Consider the following 26859-nt stretch of genomic DNA (forward strand, 5'->3'; position numbering starts at 1 on the left):
CAATATGGCACTTTGAATACATATATATATATATATATATAAATATATATGTATGTATATATATATATATTCCCTGGATTGTTGGTTTGACTGTATTTCAATGTATCTCAACGTTTTTTATTGACAATTTACGAAATTGTACATGTGCAATTGTTTAATAAAAAATAAAAATTAATACAATTAATAGAAAACATCTGTCATCATCTTTCAGCATGCCAATGTAATGTATTAATATATTCAATATATTAATCCCGGCGTAGCGTCACACAACCGTGACCACTTCCGCTCACTTCCGGCAAGCGGAACACAACCGTGACGCGGCGCGCGGTTTCACGCCGGACATAAATACGCGACGGACCACCATAACCAGCGAGCAATACGTGTTTACTGTAAAAACAACTATTTTATACTTATAAATAATAATAAAAAAGAAAGTCTCAGACTGTCGCGCCTGCGCAGAGGCGTCGCTCATCGTCACATCAAGTGGGCGGAAATGCTGAATTCTTCGCGGCAGTTGTTTGTTTTCTGAGAAGATGTTTGCCCGACAGTTCCGCGTCAGATCGAACACCGCCATCAAAGGGTCAGACAGGTGAGCCGGCGTCACTCCAGCCGCCGAACAGCTGCTGCTCCTCCACCTGCGCGCCGCTGTGCCGCAGTCGTCTCGGTCACGCTTCACGCCGGGGAGCTTCAAGCCACGCGTGACGTCACCTGCTGTGTGTCATTATAATTCAGTGAATGTTAAAACTGGAATAATGTAACACTCGTGATGTTCTGCCCACAACACGATGAACACTGTGTGTGTGTGTGTGTGTGTGTGTGTGTGTGTGTGTGTGTGTGTGTGTGTGTGTGTGTGTGTGTGTGTGTGTGTGTGTGTGTGTGTGTGTGTGTGTGTGTGTGTGTGTGTGTGTGTGTGTGTGTGTGTGTGTGTGTGTCGTACTGGTTCCATGAGCATCTTAAAATAAACAGGTTTGCATATTTATGGCATCTGTGAGGAGCAGAAGATATAGTTTTATTTTTAAAAGCAGAGTGTTAGTTATTATTATTTATACATATACGTGTAAATATATATATATATATATATCTTGCTGTGAGGCGACAGTGCTAGCCACTACACCACCGTGCAGCCCCTATATATTTATATTTGTGTATGTATATATATATAGGTATTGCCTGTTCTAGGAAAGTACACACAATAAATATAATTTTTTAAATAATATTAAAAGTAAAAATAAATCTATAAATTGTTTTAAGCTGTAATAACGACAAAATTATCACAAAAAATACAAATACAATTGAATTTGTTTTTCTGAATTGCAGAAAAAGGCCCCATAATTATCATAATTTGATAGCGTTTTTTTGTTGTGTATTGTAGGTAGGTTCACAAAAAATCCACTTGCCATGCAGCCTCCCCGAGGACACCCCCCCCCTTCCTAAAGCCCCCCCCTCCTCTTCCTAGAGCCCCCCCTTCCCTGTCAAAATTAGTCCACAATCAGACCCCGAGACCTCCGGTGCTCAAAAGTGGTGGAATGCTCCCGCCTCCCCAGAGGGGACGTGTGTCAACACAACTCCAATCGAACGACCTCTCCGGTGACCTTTGGGGAACTCAATATCCGCGAGAGATAAACAGGCAGTGAAAGCATGCGGCCTGTAATTTTAAATGGCAGAATGTAAACGCCCCCTAACGATCGCTGTCGGGGTTTGGAATGCTTTGATTCACACAACGATGACGCTGACGAGAGGAAAGAGTCTGATTGGCTCCTTTCATGGCGAGCATCATTCATTAACAGGTTAAAAGGGGCGGGGTCAGAGGTCAAGCTGAGCCTGAAAATTGCAGACCAAACATCTAGTGTCGTTTGCAAAGATCCAGTTTTGCCCAAAGTGTTAATATATATATATATATATATATATATACCGGCACACTGCATTCATGTGTGCCGGTCTGTGGTGTTTCCCTGCAGGAGGAAGCTCAAGGCCGACATCGGTGCGGCGTTCCCGTCGCTGACCGCCGCCCAGCTGGCGGAGCTGGTGCCCACCAAGGAGGAGCTGAGCGTGGTGAAGGTGTACGCCCACCGGGGCGACGCCCTGACGCTCTACGTGCTGCACCGCAACCCTCTGTTCTTCCAGCTGGAGAAACAACTCTATCCCACCGGTGAATATGGAGAACGGCCAGCGCTCCTCTTCGGGGGAGTGTGTTTGTTCTTCAGCTTCGGAAACACACAAAGGAAAAAGGGCGAAACTGCCCCTCAGAAATATAAAGTTGCCCCTGATGTCACTAGAGGGGCAACAAATGACCCATAATTATAATAATTTAATAGCGTTTTGTTGTTGTTGTTCTTTGTTGTGTGTGTCCTGTCTGTATTGCCTGGACTAGGTAGGTACACACAATCAATAAATATGATTTTGTAAATAAAGAAATACGTTTTAAGTGTTAAAAAAAATTAATAACAAGAAATAACCACAAAGAAATAATAATAAAATGTAATATGATTGATTTATGATTTCTGATTGGTTTTTGTTCAAAAAATCTAAAACATTTTGAATCTGTACACTACTACCTAATAGTCTTATTATTACCTAATAGTCTTATTATTGTCTAATAGTCTTATTATTGCCATTTGTTTTTCATATGACAATTGCTCATTTACTGAGAGCCTAAATAAGTATATATATTATTATTATATTTCACAAGTTTAAAAAAGTGCCCCAATTTATTTTTAAATGCTTCTGTGTTTCTGTCACTGGGGGAACAATGAGCCACGAAAATAATCTGTAAACATCTCCCCTGTTTCTTACGGGTCTGGTTCCTGGTCTGGTTCTGCCCTTCAGTCTACGTGCTCTGGCGCTTCCCGGACCTCCTGCCCACATTCAGGACCTGGCCCCCGGTACTCCAGAAGCTGGTCGGCGGGGCAGGTACACGACACCGGCACGGACGGCTCCACTCGCCGCTCGATGCCGTTATCCCACCGCGATGACACGTTTTAACGTGATGACTTGGCGGTGACTTGTGTATATACAGGACTGTCTCAGAAAATTAGAATATTGTGATGAAGTTCTTTATTTTCTGTAATGCAATTAAAAAAACAAAAATGTCATGCATTCTGGATTCATTACAAATCAACTGAAATATTGCAAGCCTTTTATTCTGATTTATTGCTGATTATGGCTTACAGCTTAAGAAAACTCAAATATCCTATCTCTAAATATTAGAATATCATGAAAAAGTATACTAGTAGGGTATTAAACAAATCACTTGAATTGTCTAATTAACTCGAAACACCTGCAAGGGTTTCCTGAGCCTTGACAAACACTCAGCTGTTATAAATCTTTTTTTTTACTTGGTCTGAGGAAATATTAAAATTTTATGAGATAGGATTTTAGAGTTTTCTTAAGCTGTAAGCCATAATCAGCAATATTAAAAGAATAAAAGGCTTGCAATATTTCAGTTGATTTGTAATGAATCCAGAATGCATGACATTTTTGTTTTTTTAATTGCATTACAGAAAATAAAGAACTTTATCACAATATTCTAATTTTCTGAGACAGTCCTGTATATATTTATACATATATATATACACATTTTATATGCATATATATGTATATTTATATATATATACATTATATATATACATTTTATATACATATATATTTATATATATATATTCACATTTTATATAAATTAAATATATATGTATATTTATATATATATTTATATATATATATATACATGTTTACATATATATATATGTGTATAAATATATATATATACACATATATATTTGTTCAAATTATATTTATATATTTACATATATACACATATATATTTATACATATATACATTCATATATCATTTTGGTTAACACACATGAAATGGATATCTTTAGATGGAGGATTTTATTTGGAAAAAATCTACATGAAGTAATAAATACTCTATTCCCCCCCCCCCCCCCCCACCCACACACATACACACACACTCACACCCACAGACCTCATGCTGCCAGGTGTGGTGGTGCCTTCAGGCGGCCTCCCGGACGTGAAGCGGGGCGACTGCTGCTCGGTCACGCTGGTGAACAACAGGTGAGAAGATGTTGGGGGGAAAAAGACGTCCGGACAACATTTTTGTTTTCTTAAAGATTTTTGTTTCTAAAAAAACCTGCATCCCGCTCACCGATTGGTTGCAGAGCTCCGGTCGCGGTCGGCAGCGCCGCGGTGTCCAGCGAGGAGATGCTCAGCATGAAGGGGAGAGGAGTGTGCGTCCTCCACGCCTACATGGACCACCTCTGGCGAGTAGTCCTCCATCCTCCCAACGGATTGTGCAATCTGTCGCATTTCTTTTGTTTTTAAAGGAATAATCCCACTAACACGCTGGTTTAATTATTCCTTTTAATGTCTGAGACCACAGTATTGATCACCAGCATGCACCCCGTGTTGGGTTTAGCTTTATAAACCTCTTGGTAAGAATCTCCTCAGGCAGAATGTTTAAATTCAAGATTCAAGATTCAAGATGTTTTATTTGTCACATACACACACAGGGTGTGCAGTGAAATGAAAGTGGCAATGCTCAGCAGGAATGTGCAAGGGCAACAAGTACACACTATTTACAAATAAAAAACAACACAATATTTACAGTAAGTGTGTGTGTGTGTGTGTGTGTGTGCCTAAGAGGGGCAGTTGTGTGGGTCTATGTGGGGGTCCTGGTGAGGTCGGAGTTCACAATCCTGATGGCCTGAGGAAAGAAACTCCGTCTCAGTCTCTCTGTTCTTGCAGCGTGACTACGGAGGCGCCTGCCTGACCGCAGCAGCTGAAACAGTCTGTTGTTGGGGTGGTGAGGATCCTTCATGATCCTGCGGCTCTGGTTCTGCACCTCCTGGTGTACAAGTCCTGCAGGGTGGGAGTGTAGTTCAATAGTGCGCTCAGCCGAGCACTACTCTCTGCAGAGCCTTCCTGTCCTGAGCGGAGCAGTTGCCAAACCAGGCTGTGATGCTTCCTGTCAGGACGCTCTCTACAGCTCCAGAGTAGAAGGACTGAAGGATCCTCTGGGAAACTTTAAATTTCCTCAGCTGCCTGAGGTGGTAGAGGCGCTGCCTTGCCTTTCTCACCAGAGTGTCTGTGTTTGTTGACCATGTCAGATCCTCGGTGATGTGGACTCCCAGGTATTTATACCCGCTCACCCTCTCCACAGTAGTCCCGTTAATCCCCAGTGGTGAGTCGTCCTCTGTTGTTGTACCCTCCTAAAGTCCACAATCAGCTCCTTAGTTTTGGTGACATTCATGATGAGGCTGTTGTCCTGGCACCAGAGTGACAGATCAGCAACTTCCTCCAGGTAGGCCTTCTCGTCGTTGTCGGAGATCAGGCCCACCACCACTGTGTCATCCACAAACTTGATGATGGTGTTGGAGCTGAACCTGGCCACACAGTCATGTGTGTACAGGAGTACAGTAGGGGCTGAGGACGCAACCCTGGGGGATCCTGTGTTCAGGGTGAGGGATTTGGAGTGTGTCTGCCCACCCTGACCACCTGTGGCCTGGCGGTCAGGAAGTCCAGGATCCAAGCACACAGGGGTGTTCAGTCCCAGCTCAATCAGCTTGCCGCCAGTCTGGAGGGACTATGGTGTTGAAAGCTGAACTATAATCAATGAACAGCAGTCTCACATAGCCCCCTCTGGCTGTCCAGATGAGAGAGTGTGGTGTGCAGTACCTGGGAGACAGCATCATCCGTGGATCTGTTTGGGCGATAAGCAAACTGCAGCGGGTCCATGGAGGAAGGGAGGAAGGCGCAGATGTAGTCCTTTATCAGCCTCTCAAAGCATTTCATGACCACCGAGGTGAGGGCCACCGGTCGGTAGTCATTCATACATGCTGGAGAAGCATTCTTGGGCACAGGGACAATAGTGGATCTCTTGAAGCAGGCGGGACCACGGACTCAGCCAGGAGAGGTTGAATATTGTGGTGAACACTGGAGCTAGCTGGTTAGCACAGGTCTTCAGTACTCGCCCAGATATGCCATCTGGACCTGCAGCTTTCCTGGTGTTCACCCTCAACAGAGCCCTCCTCACACTGTGCTCGGTCACAGAGAGTGTGTGTTCATCCCCAGCGGTAGAACTCACCTCGCTACGCTTAACGGTGTTGTTGTTAGCGGCGAGCTAGCGCTGTTGTTGCTAGCCTCAAACCGTGCATAAAATGAGTTCAGGTCGTCCGCTAGGGATGCGCGGCACTCACCATTGTCGGGGTCTGCTCTGGTAGTTTGTGATAGTCCGTAGCCCCTGCCATAGGCGCCTGGTGTCGCGCTGCTCCATCTGTGATTCCACTCTGTCTCGGTACCTCCTTTTGGCGCCCTTCACCGCCTCCTCAGTCCATAGACCGCTGCCTTGTACTCGTCCATGTTGCGGATACAAGACCGGAGTTATAGGCAGCAGTGCAGGCGTTCACAGCTTCACGGATGGATCTATCAACCCACGGCTTTTGGTTAGGAAAGACCCTAACTTTTACCGTGGGGACGATGGTGTCCGTTAAGCGTTGCTATGAGGCTCATTGCTACTTCCCAAACTAGCTGGCGTCACTGGAACTGGATTGGATCATGTCCCAGTCGACGACACGCAGAGCGTCCTGTAGCTCAGCCTCTGATTGGTCAGACCACCGCATTCGTTCCTCGTCACTACCGCTTCCCGCGATCCTTTGTTTATACTCCGGAAGCAGAAAAATGGCGGCATGGTCTGATTTCCTAACGGAGGAGAGAGACAGCCTTGTAGCCTCTCTTGAATGGCGATAGCAGTGGTCCAACGTTCTTTCCTCTGGTAGCACACGTAATGTGCTGGTGAAAGTTCGGCATGACTTTTTAGGTTTGCCTTGTTAAAGTCCCCAGCCACCACCACAGCCGCGGGATACTTGTTCTGATGCCGACATAACACATCATGTAGGTCCGATAGTGCTACGTCGGTGTCCGCTTGTGGTGGAATGTAGCGGCTGTGGTGATGACCGAGCTGAACTCCGGGGAAGGTAGAATGGACGGCATGAGATCGTCAGATGTTCCAGGTTCGGCGAGCAGGAACGAGAAAGAGTCTTAATGTTCTTGGGGTCACACCACATGTTGTTTGTCATGAAGCAAACCCTCCACCCTTAGATTTACCAGACTCTTCCGTTCTGTCTGCACGGAAAACAGAGAAAGACTCGGTTGGGCATATGACTCGATCCGCACCAGCGGTTCAGCCATGTTTCCGTCAGACAAGAGATGTTACAATCCCGCATGTCCCGTTGGAATCTGATCCTTGCCCTAAAATCATCCATCTTATTTTCCAGAGACTGGACGTTAGCAAGAAGGATGCTGGGCAAAGGTGGACGATGGGCTTGAACTCTCAGTCTGTTCAATTCCGCTCCGTTTCCCTCGATGTTTTCGTCTCCCGTAGTAGCGGCTCCACTGTTGTTGTTGTGGTTCGCTCGTACAATCTCTGCCGGCCACGCTGGATCGATGGAAAAAGTGGACAAAAACCCTTGTTTTGCGCAAAAGTTTATGTCCAAAAGTGTGCTGCGGTCGTATGTTGTTAGTGCCGATGTGTTTGTGGCAAAGAAAATATTTAAAATAAACACAAAAACTAAAAGAGCGCACAATCTCCGCGGAGCTGCCGCGACGGCGACTGGACACAGCCGCGCCATCTTGTGATATTCAGATTCATGGAATTTTTAAATGATTTTACAAAATGTTTGGTCCTTTAGATAGATAGATAGATAGATATATACTTTATTAATCCCCAAGGGGAAATGTGGTTTATAGTCCTGGACTCCCGTTGGTCACCATGTGGATGAACCCTGTTCATTGGTCGATACGTGGATGAACCCTGTTCATTGGTCATGTGGATGAACCTGTTCATTGGTCATAAGGATGAACCTGTTCATTGGTCATAAGGATGAACCTGTTCATTGGTCATGTGGATGAACCTGTTCATTGGTCATGAGGATGAACCTGTTCATTGGTCATGAGGATGAACCTGTTCATTGGTCATGAGGATGAACCTGTTCATTGGTCATGAGGATGAACCTGTTCATTGGTCATGTGGATGAACCTGTTCATTGGTCATGTGGATGAACCTGTTCATTGGTCATGTGGATGAACCTGTTCATTGGTCATGTGGATGAACCTGTTCATTGGTCATGTGGATGAACCTGTTCATTGGTCATGAAGATGAACCTGTTCATTGGTCATGAGGATGAACCTGTTCATTGGTCGTGAGGATGAACCTGTTCATTGGTCATGTGGATGAACCTGTTCATTGGTCATGAGGATGAACCTGTTCATTGGTCATGTGGATGAACCTGTTCATTGGTCATGAGGATGAACCTGTTCATTGGTCATGAGGATGAACCTGTTCATTGGTCATGTGGATGAACCTGTTCATTGGTCATGTGGATGAACCTGTTCATTGGTCATGAGGATGAACCTGTTCATTGGTCATGTGGATGAACCTGTTCATTGGTCATGTGGATGAACCTGTTCATTGGTCATGTGGATGAACCTGTTCATTGGTCATGTGGATGAACCTGTTCATTGGTCATGAGGATGAACCTGTTCATTGGTCATGTGGATGAACCTGTTCATTGGTCATGTGGATGAACCTGTTCATTGGTCATGTGGATGAACCTGTTCATTGGCTATGTGGATGAACCTGTTCATTGGTCATGAGGATGAACCTGTTCATTGGTCATGAGGATGAACCCTGTTCATTGGTCATGAGGATGAACCTGTTCATTGGTCATGTGGATGAACCTGTTCATTGGTCATGTGGATGAACCTGTTCATTGGTCATGTGGATGAACCTGTTCATTGGTCATGAGGATGAACCTGTTCATTGGTCATGAGGATGAACCTGTTCATTGGTCATGTGGATGAACCCTGTTTTCAAATTTCTCCTTTCTTTTTTTAGGGCTTTCGGAGACAAGTCGGCTCCTCCTTTGCTGCCGGACGCAGAGGGAGAAGGACTGGAGGTGAACGGAGAGGAGTATGAAGCCGATGGCGTAGAAGAGGATGAGGAGGAGGAGAAGTGTGAGGAAGACGAGGAGGAGGAGTCGGAGTCGGGTGAAAAAGTCACAAATGAAGCCTGCTGTGGTCTGGAGGAGCTGAGTGTGGCTGAGCCGGAGGTGGAGCAGCAGAGGGCCGACGAGGAGGAAGAGGAGGAGGAGGAGGAGGAGGCCGAGGCCGAGCCAGAGGACCTGAAAGGTACCGGACATAAGCCCCGCCTCCCGATGGCACGCTCAGTTCACCCAAAAGCATCTCTTAATCATTTCATTAAATCTGATTCGAAGAAAACGGAGGCATCGAGCTCCGCTCGGGGTCACGGCTCAGGATTTATGGCCCGGGGTCGTGGCTCGGCCTCGTGGCTCGGGGTCACGGCCCGGGTTTGGGGGCGTGGCTCAAGGTCAAGGCTCAGGGTCTTGGTTCGTGGCCCGGGTTTGTGGGTCGGGACCCGGTTTTGTGGCCCGGGGTCGTGGCCTTTTGACCTTTTTGACTTCCACAGACCTGATGGACAACCTGCTGCTGCGGTGTTTTCTCCACGCTCTCAAGAGCAAGGTGAAGAAAGCGGACCTCCCCCTGCTGACCAGCACTTTCCTCCGGAACCACATGTTCTCCTGCTGGTAAAAAAACCCTCAAACACTCATCTTCTTTTTTCTTTTACGTCTTTTTTTCTTCTAAAGATAAAATTATCATCGACGCTCCAAAACAAACAAACGTGTGGTTGTTATTTCAGCCCGAGTGGGAAGCAGCTGGACATCAAGAAGTCCAGCTATAAAAAGGTAAACTGGTTCTTTCACCTGCCGCCCAGTGCGGAGCGTTCATGTCATTCTTCATCGCTCTTCTTCCTCGTGACAGCTGTCCAAGTTCCTGCAGGCGATGCAGAAGCAGCACAGCCTGGTGCGCGTGAGGGAGCTCACCAAGGGCGTGGAGAGCATCGTGGAGGTGGACTGGAAACACCGAGAGTAAGCCCCGCCCCCCCGTCTCCACGCGAGCTCTCAGCCCCGCCCACATTCACACTGACCGGCTCCCTTCTCTCCCCCTCCTCCTCGTCTCGTTAACACCTTCTAGGCTGCGGTACTTCAAAGTTCCCGAGGAGGAGGAGGCGGCGGCGAGCGGCGCCTACCGACCGGGGACCGCCCGAGATCACGGCCATGTACTCTGTGTCGGCGCGGCTGGAGCCGCTGTTCATGGACGCCAAGAAGAGGTGTGTGTGTGTGTGTGTGTGTGTGTGTGCGTGTGTGTGTGTGTGTGTGTGTGTGTGTGTGTGGCGTACTGGTTCCATAAGCGTCTTAAAATAAACATGTTTCCATATTTATGGGATCTGGGAGGAGCAGAAGATATAGTTTGATATTTAGTTTTTACTGAGGTAATGAAAGAATTACGACAAGCAATTTGTATATATACAGGACTGTCTCAGAAAATTAGAATATTGTGATAAAGTTCTTTATTTTCTGTAATGCAATTAAAAATTATTAAATATTAAAAGAATAAAAGGCTTGCAATATTTCAGTTGATTTGTAATGAATCCAGAATGCATGACATTTTTGTTTTTTTAATTGCATTACAGAAAATAAAGAACTTTATCACAATATTCTAATTTTCTGAGACAGTCCTGTATATATATACATATGTATATATTTATATTAGGGCTGTCAGCGTTAACGCGTTAATCTATGCGATTAATTTGGCCGCCATTAACGCACTAAAATATTTTAACGCAATTAACGCAACTTTGTTTACTTCCGGTGTCGTTGAAGTTGTTTCACTCCTGTGTCTCTAATACACTTTTTCTTACTAATCTGGATGTTTCACTGAAGAAACAATTTACCATCCACGATATTAAATACCTCGCTGGCACTTTATAGGTAGGAACCTCTTTGAAAACACAGCTCTGTGTGAAGTTTTGTCTTTAAAAAAGAATACAATTAAACAAGTGTCTAAAATACACGCTGTCTGAAGGGATTACTCGTTCATCTAAGATTTAGTCTTTAGAAGAAAAGAAAACAACTTTTAATCGCGATTAATGAATTTCAAAATGTGCGATTAATTAGTTACTTTTTTTTAATCGATTAACAGCCCTAATTTATGTACATGTAGATATACATTTATATGTATATGTATGTAAATAAATATATATATTTACATATCTACACCTATATATATATAGATATACACATACATATATATATATGTGTGTATATATTTCCATATATATATATATATACACTACCGTTCAAAAGTTTGGGGTCACGTAGAAATGTCTTTATTTTTCAAAGAAAAGCACTGTTTTTTCAATAAAGATAACATTAATCATAAATACACTCTCTACATTGTTAATGTGGTAAATGACTATTCTAGGTGAAATGTCTGGTTTCTAATGAAATATCTCCAGAGGTGTATAGAGGCCCATTTCCATCAACTATCACTCCAGTGTTCTAATGGTACATTGTGTTTGCTAATCGCCTTAGAAGACTAATGTCTGATTAGAAAACCCTTGTGCAATTATGTTAGCACAACTGAAAACAGTTATGCTGGTGATATAAGCTATACAACTGGCCTTCCTTTGAGCTTGAAGTTTGAAGAACAAAATTAATACTTCAAATATTAATCATTATTTCTAACCTTGTCAATGTCTTGACTATATTTTCTATTCAATTTTCAATTCATTTGATAAATAAAAGTGAGTTTTCATGGAAGACACGAAATTGTCTGGATGACCCCAAACTTTTGAACGGTAGTATATATGTTTGGATATATATGTATATATATATATATATATATACACTTATCTCTCTATATATACACATATAGATAGATATAGACACACATATATATACATATGTGTGTGTATATATACAAATATATATATATACACGTGTATTTTAAAGGTTTGTGTAGATCCAGGAACTCTTCAAGGTTAAAACTAAACAAATTGTTGTGAGTGCTTTATACCTGTAGAATAATAATTATTATTAATAATAAAATAATTGTCTGTTTAAAGCTGAAGATCATGCACATTAAAGCTGTAAATGTGTTGTTGACAGGAAAGGAATGATCCTGGATCCCTCTGAAGTGAGACACATTGTCACAGAATACGTGAAGAACAACGATCTGGTGGATGTCAATAATAAGAAGTGAGTAGACACTTTTGAGAACTGAGAAGTTATCATATTGTTCCATTTGGTTTTTGTCTCGTATCCCAAAATAATATCCAAATATCAAACCGTCAATCGACTATTTTGATAATTAATACACATAATGCACATAATAATAATAATAATAATACAAAAGCAATACACGGTCCTATGGCAGGTGTGTGACTTTGTCTGTGAGATATATTTATTTATTTATTTATAAATATAAATATATTTTTATATATATATTTATTAATATAGTTATATATATATGTGTATATATTTATATATGTAAATATATATTTAATATATGTATTTCAATAACAAAGTTTTGTCTTTTAATATATATATATATATTTATATATATATTTATATATAAACATGTATATATATTATAAATATATTTGTATATATATTTTATATATTTACATATATATTTATCTATGCGTGTGTGTGTATATATATATATATATATATATATATATATTATACATACATTTGATAATGTTGGGTTGGGTGATTACTGTTTTTTGTATTTACCTATTTGGGAAGTCCCCCACACAGAGAGAGGCAGGCGCTTTTCCTGTCTGCCTTAAGCGCATCCATTCTGTCTCAGTGATGTCTTTGTCAAGTTGTAAGCTGGCCTCATATTTCTTGAGAATGCTGCAAACTGTTGTGTTTCCAAAACTCTAGAGGTCTTGCATTTCCTGAGGCCATGTTGACGGATCAATGACTAAGAAATGATCACATGACTTGAGGGAGTCATATCTGATTTCAAATCCCCTGAGTAAGGTTGTCTTGTCTCTGTCAGCATCAGCATGAGACACTGTGTGCCCTGTGGCCTTCACCATCAAGCAGAGGTGTGAACTGTCCAATGGCCGCCATGAGTTCATCCTTACATTCTCCAATGCTCAGCTTTTCCTTCTGTAACCGAGAGGATGTGGTCTTCAAAATGTTGCCAATGTCCATCATGTTGGACAGAAAGCACTGAAAACGCTCTGCAGATATGCTGCAAGTCACTGTCATCACTCATAGCCAGTTGCATTTTAATGGCTGGCAATAATACTAATACTAATAATAATTATGATGACATTGAACCAATAATGGACCACAGACATTTTCGTTTGAATCAGACAAAGCGTTTTGGAGAAAAGTGCAAAAAAAATTTTTTTACAAAATTTAAAATGGCGGAAAATCTAAGTCGGCGCATTTGATGGCCACCATTACGTTATTTGTAGAGCAGGTCCAAGTGAACATGTTTACCAAATTTCAGAACAATCGGTCATAGTTTTCAAAAATGGCAACCTTTCTACCACAAGGGGGCGCTATAAAGCAATTTTCTTGTACCCAAATGCGAGACCTCTAAAATCTCACATTTTTCACCAGTCCTGATGTGCATGTCAAATTTGACAACGTTCGGGATATGATAAAGGCCCCAAAAACACTTTCGTTGCAAGAGAAGAAGAAGAACGTGAATAATAACTCTTAGAAAAACAAAAGGTTCCTCTACGCCGAAGTCGTCACGAGGGCCTTAATAATAATAACTTTATTTATATAGCACCTTTAAAAACAATGTTTACAAAGTGCTCTACAGAGAGTCGAGGCAAAACAAATGGAATGGTAAGATACTAATATAAAAATTAAAAATAATAAAATAAATAATCAATAATAATAAAAACAGACAAACTAAATTAGGGGAACCAAAGAACTGCATACAAAGACGAGATCACTTAAAATAGTAAGAAACAAATCTAACATTTCAGAATATAACGGAAGCTGCGTCTCGCGGTTCCCTCCGCCTCGTAAACATGTGGGACGTGAACCGAATGGATGAAAGAGCGTTAGGAGAACTTCAAGTTGCCGTGACGACTCGCATCGCTTTAAACGAGGCGGCGCCCGTGAACCGCTACGGTCTTCTCCGCAGCTACGTGACCGTCGACCCGACGCTGTGCGACTGCTTGCTGGAGAAATCCGAGTACCAGGAAGTGGCGTCTCTGAAGTGGGACGACCTCTTCAGCAGGTAAAGACCTTCTTGTTCTTCATTTGTTTAGAGGAGTTGAGTCATTCTTGTCGTCAGCACTCTGGAGTTCATTTTATGACGGTTAAATAATCGATTTTAAAACTCATTTATCTGACTTCAAGTCAAATTCCCCTTGCTCAGTTTACAGGAAGGATGGACTTTTTTTATTTGCCGTGATTAATCTCCTTCATCGGGATAATCGCGATTGTCATCACGAGTGTTGAGCTGGCCGAGACGGGAGAGGACAAAATGCCCGATTTAAAAGAAAGAGGTGGAGGATTTATGGAGTGTGAAATGTACTCGCCTCTCTGCGTTCCGCCCCTACAGGGCGCTGGCGAGAATGCAGGAGTGCTACCAGGTGGTGTACCCGGGACGGGCCCCCGTCAGGAAGAGGGGCCACATTGAGCCCATCGACGTCTCGGTGGCTTCTCGAGGCTCCAATAAGAAGGTGAGGACCTTTACGACCACGACTCAATGTGATGGTGAATAAAGCTGGAGGTCCAAGTCAAGTCTTTGAGTCAAGTCTCAAGTCTTTGGGCTAGAGGTCAAGTCTTTGACCTAGAGGTCAAGTCTTTGAGGTCAAGTCTCAAGTCTTTGAGTTAGAGGTCAAGTCTCAAGTCTTTGAGGTCAAGTCTCAAGTCTTTGAGTCCAAATCAGTTCTAGAGGTCAAGTCTCAGGTCTTTGAGCTAGAGGTCAAGTCTTTGAGGTCAAGTCTCAAGTCATTGAGTTAGAGGTCAAGTCAAGTCTTTGAGGTCAAGTCTCAAATCTTTGAGTCCAAATCAATTCTAGAGTCCAAGTCTCAGGTCTTTGAGCTAAAGGTCAAGTCTTTGAACTAGAGGTCAAGTCTCAGGTCTTTGGACTAGAGGTCAAGTCTCAGGTCTTTGGACTAGAGTCCAAGTCTCAGGTCTTTGAGCTAAAGGTCAAGTCTTTGAACTAGAGGTCAAGTCTCAGGTCTTTGGACTAGAGGTCAAGTCTCAGGTCTTTGAGCTAAAGGTCAAGTCTTTGAACTAGAGGTCAAGTCTCAGGTCTATGAGCTATAGGTCAAGTCTCGAGTCTTTAAGCAAGAGGTCAAGTCTCAGGTTTTTGAGCGAGAGGTCAAGTCTCAGGTCTTTGGGCTAGAGTCCAAGTCTCAGGTCTTTGAGCGAGAGGTCAAGTCTCAGGTCTTTGAGTCCAAATCAATTCTAGAGTCCAAGTCTCAGGTCTTTGAGCTAAAGGTCAAGTCTTTGAGCTAGAGGTCAAGTCTCAGGTCTTTGAGCTAGAGGTCAAGTCTCAGGTCTTTGGGCTAGAGGTCAAGTCTCAGATCTTTGGGCTAGAGGTCACATCTCAGGTCTTTGAGCGAGAGGTTAAGTCTCAGGTCTTTGGACTAGAGTCCAAGTCTCAGGTCTTTGAGCTAAAGGTCAAGTCTTTGAGCTAGAGGTCAAGTCTCAGGTCTTTGAGCTAGAGGTCAAGTCTCAGGTCTTTGAGCTAGAGGTCAAGTCTTTGAGCTAGAGGTCAATCTCAGGTCTTTTAGCCGATATACAAACAACAAAACTCTCTTAAATTATCCTCGTTACAGGGCATTTGTTGCCCCTCTAGTGACCTCAGGGGCAACGTTATGTTTCTGAGGGGCAGTTTGTTCCACATGGTTTCCTTGCGCCCCCTGCAGGTGACTCTGATAAAGAACCTGGACGTGTACGGTCTGGATCCGGCGGCCGTGGCCACCGCCTTGCAGCGCCGCGTCCAGGCCAGCTCCGCCCTGCAGCCCGTCCCCGGGTCCAAGGGCAAGGTCCTGGTCCAGATCCAGGGCAATCAGATTCACCAAGTCGGCAATCTGCTGATAGGTAGAATCCCATGACGCATTTTGGATTTTGGGGTTTTTCTCACAATTCTTATACGCGTACGAATAAACCGTCTTAATATTTCATTTCAAATTTCAGATCATTATCAAATCCCTCGCAAGTACATCCAGGGACTAGACAAGGCTGCGAAGAGCGGGAAGAAGAAGTGACGCGTTGAAGCTGCCGCGTAGCGACGATGTCATGAAGGCGATCGACTCCTGATCACTGATATTGATCGTTTGAACCAGAGCGGCGAGAAAACGATTCAAGTTCAAACCTCCGGTGTTGCATTTCACCACATTTGCGTTGTGTAAAAAAGAAATAATAAATATTTTATCAACCCCAAATACATTTCCTTTCACATGCACATGTTCTTTTGAAAAACGCATATTTTTGCCATATTTTTCTTTCTTTTATTTATTTCTTTTTTGCTCAATTAATGCCCCGATTAAGTGAGAGCAGCATCTCTCACACACACACACACACTTGCCGTTAACAATGCAACTCTATAGATGCGTGTTGAACAAGCCTTTGGTGCGTTGCATAACTCGAGGCAGCAGCACTTCAAGTCGCCACCTCAAAAGGATTTTTTATCTGTGAGCAATTATTAAGCCGCCGGAGTTCTGTTGAGGTCAGGTGTCTGATGTTCACGACGCGTTCCCTTCTTCTCTTGTTTCTCAAGTTTCTCAGTAGACACCGAGGAGACAGAGTAGAAAGAGTCGACACAGAGTACACACAGAACAGACCCTTACAGTCAGACTGGTGAACGATGCTATTTGGTTTGATTGTTTGCCTGAAGGCGTTATTTTAACGCTCGATTTGTAATAAGTTCTGTTTCGTGTCCCCATCAGCCACTAAAGTCCAGATGAGAGAAGATGATGAGCCTCATCTGAAGGTCCTTCAGCTATTGATCAGCTGCCAACGAAAGAAATGAAAAGAAACCAATGCTGAACTGCCTTAAAGCTGCATTCTCTCTCCTGACCACCAGGGGGTGACTCCTCTGGTTGTATAGAAGTATTTGCTTCATGTGTTGAAGCTGTATTCTCTCTCCTGACCACCAGGGGGCGACTCCTCTGGTTGTATAGAAGTTTATGCTTCATGTGTTGAAGCTGCATTCTCTCTCCTAGACACCGATTGGTCAACATGTGTCTGAACCCTGATACGACATAGTACGACAAATGTCAACGTTGTTGTTGTTGTATTTGTTGTATTTTTATGTACTTACAGGGCAGAAACACCTCCTGGGAGTTTCGCCACCCGGTGTTTCTCTTGAGGGCTCGTTATCCGGTCGCCCGGTGGACGTTTAGGAACCTTCTCATTCGATTTGGTTGAGATGCAAAAAAAAACGTGTAGACGACGTCACTTTATCGTCAGGGAAAAAACATGAAGAAACATAACAACTACACCCAAAGTACTACACAACAGTCTCCAGCCGAAGGCCTGGTTGGGGGTCTGATGGAGGCCTGGTTGGAGGTCTGATGGAGGCCTGGTTGGAGGCCTAGTTGGAGGTCTGATGGAGGCCTAGTTGGGGGTCTGATGGAGGCCTGGTTGGGGGTCTGATGGAGGCCTGGTTGGGGGTCTGATGGAGGCCTGGTTGGGGGTCTGATGGAGGCCTGGTTGGAGGTCTGATGGAGGCCTGGTTGGAGGTCTGATGGAGGCCTGGTTGGAGGTCTGATGGAGGCCTGGTTGGAGGTCTGATGGAAGCCTGGTTGGGGGTCTGATGGAGGCCTGGTTGGGGGTCTGATGGAGGCCTGGTTGGGGGTCTGATGGAGGCCTGGTTGGGGGTCTGATGGAGGCCTGGTTGGGGGTCTGATGGAGGCCTGGTTGGAGGTCTGATGGAGGCCTGGTTGGAGGTCTGATGGAGGCCTGGTTGGAGGTCTGATGGAGGCCTGGTTGGGGGTCTGATGGAGGCCTGGTTGGGGGTCTGATGGAGGCCTGGTTGGAGGTCTGATGGAGGCCTGGTTGGAGGTCTGATGGCGGCCTCTATTTAATTCTCATTTAATAATCACTCCAAAAATGAAGGTTGACCAAAGTCTAGGATAGAGGTCAGTGTAGAGGTCAGAGTAGAGGTCAGTGTAGAGGTCAATGCAGCCTGCCCACTGTAATCTAAGACAGCTTGATCCCACTAGAAGCCGTTCAGGCTCGTCAGCTCCTGGCGTCTTTCAACCCGAAGACAGATGATCGAGCTGGCCTCCAAGCACGTCTCCTCAAAGCGATCCCCGAAGACACAGATGACCTTGAGCCAGGACGACAGACGGAGATCATTTTTATGAATAATTACTCCTAATGTGCAGTCGGATGATCCCGTTAGTCAAATATTTGCATTTGGAGGTCTCAGGATCTGGATCTTTTGGGAAATGACCTTCCAGTCACTGGAGGGCTGCTCTTGCTCCTGGCTCTGGACACCTGTCCCTCTGTCTGTCCCCAGACTCCCTGTCTCTCTCTCTCTCTGTCTCTCTCTCTCTCCAGATGCTCCATCTGCTGAAGGAACTTGTTTGGCTGTCCTCCTAAAGAAAGAAGACCAACATGACAATTCAATTCAATTCAATTCAGTTTATTTGTATAGCCCAATTTCACAAATTACAAATTTGTCTCAGAGTGCTTTACAATCTGTACACATAGACATCCCTGCCCCAAAACCTCACATCGGACCAGGAAAAACTCCCAAATAACCCTTGAGGGGGAAAAAAGGGAAGAAACCTTCAGGAGAGCAACAGAGGAGGATCCCTCTCCAGGATGGACAGAACAATAGATGTCATGTGACCAGAAGGACAGATTTAGAGTTTAAATACATTCAATGAATATGACAGAGTGTATGAATAGTTCATAGTAGGCATATTCCACGATGGAGACCTCCACGATCCATCAGGCAGATGGCGGTGGGGAGGAGGAGAGGGCGGAGTCTCAACAGTGGGCGGAGTCTCAACAGGACAGTGGCGTAGTCAGGAGCAGGAATTCCACGACCCAGACCTCGATGATCCATCAGCAGATAGGATCTATGTCGTCTCATAGGGTCCGATGACCCCATGAGACGTGAAGTCAAAAGGACTCCGGGGAGAAAGCAGAGTTAGTAACGTGTGATTGAGAGATGAAAATTCATCCTTAAGGAGAGAAAAGAGGAGATAGGTACTCAGTGCATCCTAAAACGTCCCCCGGCAGCTATAAGCCTATAGCAGCATATCAAGGGGCTGGACCAGGTGAACCTGATTCAGCCCTAACTATAAGCTCTGTCAAAGAGGAAGGTCTTAAGTCTACTCTTAAACAAGGTGACTGTCTGCCTCCCGGACTGAAATTGGAAGCTGGTTCCATAAAAGAGGAGCTTGATAACTAAAGGCTCTGGTTCCCATTCTACTTTTTAAGACTCTAGGAACTACAAGTAGTCCCGCATTTAGTGAGCGTAGCTCTCTAGTGGGGCAATATGGTACTACAAGCTCCTTAAGATATGATGGAGCATCACCAATCAAGGCTTTGTAGGTTAAGAGAAGAATTTTAAAAGTGATTCTTGATTTTACTGGGAGCCAGTGCAGAGCAGCTAGTGCAGGAGTGATGTGATCTCTTTTCTTAGTTTTAGTGAGAACACGAGCTGCAGCATTCTGGATCAACTGGAGGGACCTAAGAGATTTATTAGAGCAGCCTGATAATAAGGAGTTGCAGTAATCCAGTCTCCAAGTAACGAACACGTGAACCAATTTTTCTGCATCTTTTTGAGACAAGATGTGCCTGATTTTTGAAATATTACGTAGATGAAAGAATGCAGTCCTTGAGATTTGCTTTACGTGGGAGTTAAAGGACAAGTCCCGATCAAAGATAACGCCAAGATTCTTTACAGTGGTGTTGGATGCCAGGGCAATGCCGTCTACAGAAACCACATCACCAGATAATTGATCTTTGAGGTGCTCAGGGCCGATTAAAATTACTTCGGTTTTGTCTGAGTTTAACATCAAGAAGTTGCAGGTCATCCATGTTTTTATGTCTTTAAGACATGCTTGAACTTTACCGAGTTGGTTGCTCTCCTCTGGTTTTATCGATAGATATAGTTGAGTATCATCTGCATAACAATGAAAGTTTATGGAATGTTTCCTGATAATATTGCCCAAAGGAAGCATGTATAAGGTAAATAAAATTGGTCCAAGCACAGAACCTTGTGGAACTCCGTGATTAACGTTGGTGGTTATCGAGGCGCCATCGTTTACAAATACAAACTGAGATCGATCTGATAAATAGGATTTAAACCAAATTAGTGCCGTGCCTGAAATGCCAATCGACTGCTCCAGTCTCTGTAACAGGATGTCATGGTCAATGGTGTCGAATGCAGCACTAAGGTCTAACAAGACCAGGACAGAGATGAGTCCTTTATCTGCTGCCATTAAGAGGTCATTTGTAATTTTCACCAGTGCCGTCTCGGTGCTGTGGTGTTTTCTAAATCCTGATTGAAATTTCTCAAATAAACTATTATGATGTAGAAAGTCGCACAACTGATTTGCGACCACTTTCTCAAGGATCTTGGAGAGGAAGGGGAGGTTAGAGATCGGTCTGTAGTTAGCCAACACCTCTGGATCCAGAGTGGGCTTCTTCAGGAGAGGTTTAATAACAGCCACTTTGAAGGAGTGTGGTACGTGGCCTGTTAGCAGAGACACATTGATAATATCTAATAGAGAGCCGCCAATTAAAGGCAAAACGTCTTTAAGCAGCCTCGTCGGGATGGGGTCCAAGAGACAGGTAGACGTGTTCGAAGTAGAAACCGTTGAAGATAATTGGTCATGGTTGATGGGAGAAAAGCCCTCCAAATATACACCAGGGCATACAGCAGTTTCCAAGGCCATTCCACTTGAGGACTGATTGGCACTGGTTAAGGGCAAGAGATTATTAATCTTGTCCCTAATAGTTAAAATCTTTTCATTAAAGAAGTTCATGAAGTCATTCCCACTGAGGTCTATAGCAGGGCTATTCAACTTCAGTAGCAAGTGGGCCGAATAAGAAAATCACGGGGGGTGTGAGGGCCGCACAGAATATTGATCAAATAATGGCTAAAAATTAAAAACAGTAATGTATATTTCCACAGGTAAACAGTCACACACGAAAATGCATCGGTATTGTGTGGCAAAAGTGTTGCGAACAAGCATCACTATAAACATGTTTCAAAGTGTAAATATCCGCTCAAGGTAACCAGTTGTTTCAGGTCCCTTCAACCAAACTGTTCCCATGAAAACATAAGAAATGTGACTTAATGGATCAATATATAAATTACTTGAGCAGAAACTAATATCTGGTGGCGCAGCGCACAGACCGCACGTCTTTGAGTGCAGTCTCCTTTTGCGTGAAAGGGATCGAAACCAGGTCGGGCGATCTTTTTATTTTTATTTTTTCGAAAATGTATTTCTTCATCCGCGGCTGTGATGCACTGCTCACTTATACAATCGTAATCGCCGAAATGGATATGAACGGTGGCTTGAAGATCTCCAGCAATATGTTTGTGAATGTGTGACGAATCTGGTGCGCGAGACAGAGCCCCGCTGCAGATGTGAAGAGAACACAACGCACGCGCAGGGAAACCAGTAGGTCTGAAAACCAGTAGGGGTGTAACAACGGCAATCAACACGGGTGCGTAACATAAAGATGTAACCATACAGGTTTGGTTGAGGCAACAGTGAAACTCAATGGCTCTGGGTTAGATGTCTCAATGTATAAAAGAGGCGTGTCCGTCAGTTTTATTTTTTCTTACCAAGCTATACTGATTTGCAAGCAGTCTTGCGGGCCATAGTTAAACTCAAACGGGCCGCATCCGGCCCACGGGCCGCTAGTTGAATAGGCCTGGTCTATAGGAATACTCGGCTCCACAGAGCTGTGACTCTCTGTCAGCCTGGCTACAGTGCTGAAGAGAAACCTGGGGTTGTTCTTATTTTTCTCTATTACTGATGAGTAATAGGCTGCTCTGGCATTACGGAGGGCCTTCTTATAAGTTTTAAGACTATCTCGCCAAACTAAGCGGGATTCTTCCAGATTAGTTGAACGCCATATGCTTTCAAGCTTTCGTGACGTTTGCTTTAGTTTGCGGGTCTGAGGGTTATACCAGGGAGCAAACCTCCTCTTCCTCACTGTCTTCTTCTTCAGAGGGGCTATCGAGTCCAGTGTCATTCTCAGAGAGCCTGTGGCACTATCAACAAGATGACCAATCTGGGACGGACTAAAGTTAGACCAGGAGTCCTCTGTTATATTGAGACGTGGTATCGAATCAAATACAGAAGGAATCACTTCTTTAAATTTAGCTACAGCACTGTCAGTTAGACATCTGGTGTAGAAACTTTTGACTAACGGAGTACACTCCGGTAGTATAAATTCAAAAGTTATGAGGTTGTGGTCTGACAGAAGAGGATTCTGTGGGAAGACCTTCAAATGCTTAATGTCAACGCCATAAGTAAGAACAAGATCAAGCGTGTGGCCAAAGCTGTGAGTGGGTTTCTGTACTCTCTGACAGAAGCCAATCGAGTTCAACAATGAGATGAATGCAGCACCTAGGCAATCATTATCAACATCCACATCGATATTAAAATCTCCTACCTTTTAGGATGCACTGAGTACCTATCTCCTTTTTTTTCTCTCCTTAAGGATGAATTTTCATCTCTCAATCACACGTTACTAACTCTGCTTTCTCCCCGGAGTCCTTTTGACTTCACGTCTCATGGGGTCATCGGACCCTATGAGACGGCATAGATCCTATCTGCCTGATGGATCATCGAGGTCTGGGTCGTGGAATTCCTGCTCCTGACTACGCCACTGTCCTGTTGAGACTCCGCCCACTGTTGAGACTCCGCCCACTCCTCCTCCCCACCGCCATCTGCCTGATGGATCGTGGAGGTCTCCATCGTGGAATATGCCTACTATGAACTATTCATACACTCTGTCATATTCATTGAATGTATTTAAACTCTAAATCTGTCCTTCTGGTCACATGACATCTATTGTTCTGTCCATCCTGGAGAGGGATCCTCCTCTGTTCTCTCCTCAAGGTTTCTTCCCTTTTTTCCCCCCTGAAGGGTTATTTGGGAGTTTTTCCTGGTCCGATGTGAGGTTTTGGGGCAGGGATGTCTATGTGTACAGATTGTAAAGCACTCCGAGACAAATTTGTAATTTGTGAAATTGGGCTATACAAATAAACTGAATTGAATTGAATTGAATAATAACTATCAGTTTTAAGAACCAAACTTGATAGAAATTCTGAGAATTCAGATATAAACTCTGAATATGGACCTGGTGGCCGGTACAGAATCACACATAGAATTGGCTGTAGTGTTTTCCAGGTTGGATGTGAAAGACTAAGAACAAGGCTTTCAAATGAGGTGTAGTGTAATTTAGGTTTAGGATTTATTAATAGGCTCGAGTCAAAGATGGCTGCTACTCCACCTCCTCGACCGGTGCCTCGAGGAACGTGAGCATTAATATGACTTGGAGGAGTCGATTCATTCAGGCAGACATATTCTTCATGGCTCAGCCAGGTTTCAGTTAGATAACATAAATCAATGTGATTATCTGATATTAAATCATTTAGTAACACAGCTTTAGATGACAGAGATCTAATATTTAGGAGACCACATTTAATAGTCCTGTTTTGTTGCACTGTTGAAATAATGGTGTTAACTTGTATAAGGTTATTGTGTACGACTCCTCTTCTGCTTTCTTTTGATATAATTAATTTAACTTTAAGTGGCACGTGGGACAGACACAGTCTCTATGGAGCTCTGGGAGGGACTGGGTGAGAGGGGGGGAGGCCCCGGGGGAGGGATGTGCTATGGGGGACACTGGGTGACAGGGATGACAGGGGCGTGGGGCGACTCTGTTTCTGCTTTATGACATTAACCCTTCGTTGTCACAGATATGGCTGTCCGTTGATCAACTTGGTCAAATTTGCAGAAATGAGATGCGCTCCGTCCAACGTGGGATGGATGCCGTCTCTCCTCATCAGATCAGGTTTTCCCCAGAAAGTTTTCCAGTTGTCTACGTAGCCCACATTATTCGCTGGGCACCACCTCGACAGCCAGCGGTTGAAAGACGACATTCGGCTATACAATTCGTCTGTCTGCAAATTTGGGAGAGGGCCAGAGAAAACGACGGTGTCCGACAACGTCTTGGCATAAGCACACACCGACTCCACATGACCTTTAGTGACCTCTGACCGACGGGCGTCATTTCCACCGGCGTGTATTACAATCTGACTGTATCTCCGCTTGTCCTTAGCCAGCAGCTTCAAACAAGACTCCACGTCGCCCGCTCTGGCCCCTGGGAGGCACACGACTGTGGTCCGCGGCTTCGCTATTTTCACGTTCCTGACTATCGAGCTCCCGATAACCAGGGTGTGTTCCTCAGCGGGTGTGTCGCTGAGCAGGGAAAACTGGTTCGAAACGTGAAGTGGTTGGTGCACAGCGGGCTTCTGTATAGACTTACTACTCCTGCGAACAGTTACCCACGATCCCGGCTAATCGGGCACCACCGGAGAACAGCTAACAGCTGACTGTAGCTCCGCGCCGGCTTCGGGAGAGGGCGGGCTAACTAGCATAGCTGTCTGAGCTTCGATAGCGCGGAGCCGTGCATCTAACCCACTTAGACCTGCCTCCAACCTAGCAAATAAACTACACTTGTTGCATGTATCGTTATCATTAAGGGAGGCAGAGGAATAACTATACATGAGACACACTGAGCAAGAGGGAGGGAGAGAAGAAGAAGCCATGCTTGCTGCTGAGTTGGCAACCGGAGCTTACCGGAAGAGTGAGATTATGCGTTCAGGACATTGTAAACATTGTCTCGTTAACCTTTTGATGGCACGTGACTCATTCACTGGTCTCGTTAACCCTTTGATGTCACGTGTCTCCTTCACTGGTCTCGTTAACCTTTTGATGTCACGTGTCTCCTTCACTGGGCTCGTTAACCCTTTGATGTCACGTGTCTCCTTCACTGGTCTCGTTAACCCTTTGATGTCACGTGTCTCCTTCACTGGTCTCGTTAACCCTTTGATGTCACGTGACTCCTTCACTGGTCTCTCAGACATGGAGTTCCTGGAGGTTCTCACCGAGGGTCTCAACCGGGTCCTCCTGGTGCGTGGAGGTGGACGGGAGGTCATCACCATCTACTCCTGAGGGGCGTTCAGGGGACACGCACACACACACACACACACACACACACTCTGCCCCTCCTCCACACACACACGCACAAACACAATCTTACACACACACACAAAATCTCACACACACACAGACTCTGCCCCCCCCCTCCTCCACACACGCACACACACACACACCCTCATACACACAGACAGACTCACAACCCCACACACCATTGTTTAAACGTTACACCACATGCTGCACAACGGTCAGCAGATTCTTTATTCTCCTTTATTCTCAGTTTTTACATTTTATTGCAGATGTAAATAATATATATTACAGCTTAGCATAGCCGAGTGTTGTGTGCAGAAACAAAACAAATCTCAGATTTCGCTCGTTCTCACACGTTTATTTCCCTTTTCTGATTGTGTCAAATCGTCGTTCTCTCCTTCTTTCTGCTTTTCTTCCCCCGTTCGTTTTCTCAGAGGATTATATTTGTCTCCCTTCTGTTATTTATTGATATTATTCATGTATTTATCCATTTACTCATATCTTTCTTTGTTCCCGGTCTAATTCAGTATTAATATTAATGCATTCATTAATATTAGACTAACAGGTAATGTATTTATTAACAGGTTGGTGTGTTGGTTTTATCACCTTCACATTCGCTCATTGAGCTGTAAATTAAAATATAGAACAGCCGCGTCATCCATGAAGACTTTATTATTATTGATCTCATTGCAGAGAGCTTGAGACGAATTTAAATCAAAAGTAAGCCATTGGATGCAGATTATCGCATTCCCCAACCCGATCGACCTCACCTCTCGTCTCACACACACACACACACATATTAATTGTCCTTTATTTAGTGAATATCTATGCAGCCCTCCGTGTTTCCCCTCTAACTCATTAAAACATGTTTGTGTTCATTTTTGATTCATGAGAAGACGATGTAGCTGATGTATCGGACAGATTTATAGCCTGTGTGTGCGTGTGTGTGTGTGTATAACTGAACAGCAGGATAGAGTGAAGATGGGATGTTTGTAAATTAAAAAAGTGTGATTTTTTAGGTTTAGAGATTTTTGTAGATATTAAATAGTCCGTGTCGTCTTTTTAAAATAATCCGCCATGTCACGTCACGGTAATGTTTTTTAGTTTTTTTTAAAGAAACCGTGTTATGTGTCGGCAAGATGCAATAAATCATAATCATTTGAATACAACAGTGACGGGTGGAGTGTGGATTACCGTGGACCGTAATAAGGCTGTAGCTGTGCTGAATGTGACAGTATGACATCATGCTACATGCTAACACGCTAGCTGAGCAGGTTTAACGTGCCGTTTCGAAGTTCCCGAGATTAGATGCTCAGTTCAGTTACCTGCCGTCATATAATTCCCTGTAGGCCTACTCTGATTGGCTGTTGGAAATACAGGAATAAGTCTAGGCCTCGCCAAGACTGGACCGTCCTTTTTAAAACTTATAGTTAGGTTTCACGTTCTATCGAAATGGTAACAAAGATTGCGTAGAAAAACACAAACTGCGTTAACAACGCAAAAACAAAAATGCAGATTTCTCTTTCCGGCCGTCGCCATGTTGAGAGCCGTCCAGAGTCAATCAGAAACGACTCCTTTTCAATCTTCTCGTTGACAAAGTAGCTCAGTGAAAAATACTTGCAACGATCATGTTTACAATGTCACGGACACAGAACATTTAATTCGTTATTTTAGCGTTTTATATGACTCATCAATAGATGCTCGTCAGGCCGCAGAACCCTCCGGCGTGACATCGGTAAGTGGAA

At 44.0% G+C, this 26859-nt stretch overlaps 1 protein-coding gene across 1 annotated transcript; it reads left to right on the plus strand.

Annotated features, from left to right (window-relative positions):
• Positions 1 to 322: 322 nt before the first annotated feature.
• eif2d (eukaryotic translation initiation factor 2D) lies at positions 323 to 16312 on the plus strand. The gene is given in 16 exon segments (XM_056423973.1): positions 323 to 589; positions 1959 to 2149; positions 2827 to 2910; positions 3984 to 4074; positions 4179 to 4280; positions 8912 to 9204; positions 9503 to 9620; positions 9734 to 9779; positions 9856 to 9962; positions 10069 to 10131; positions 10133 to 10204; positions 12045 to 12134; positions 14059 to 14154; positions 14482 to 14602; positions 15800 to 15974; positions 16071 to 16312. Coding segments are annotated over 16 exon segments (1776 nt in total). The 5' UTR covers positions 323 to 533; the 3' UTR covers positions 16142 to 16312.
• Positions 16313 to 26859: the final 10547 nt, after the last annotated feature.

This window comes from Pseudoliparis swirei, chromosome 9 (assembly GCF_029220125.1).
Source record: "Pseudoliparis swirei isolate HS2019 ecotype Mariana Trench chromosome 9, NWPU_hadal_v1, whole genome shotgun sequence".
NCBI lineage: Eukaryota > Metazoa > Chordata > Actinopteri > Perciformes > Liparidae > Pseudoliparis > Pseudoliparis swirei.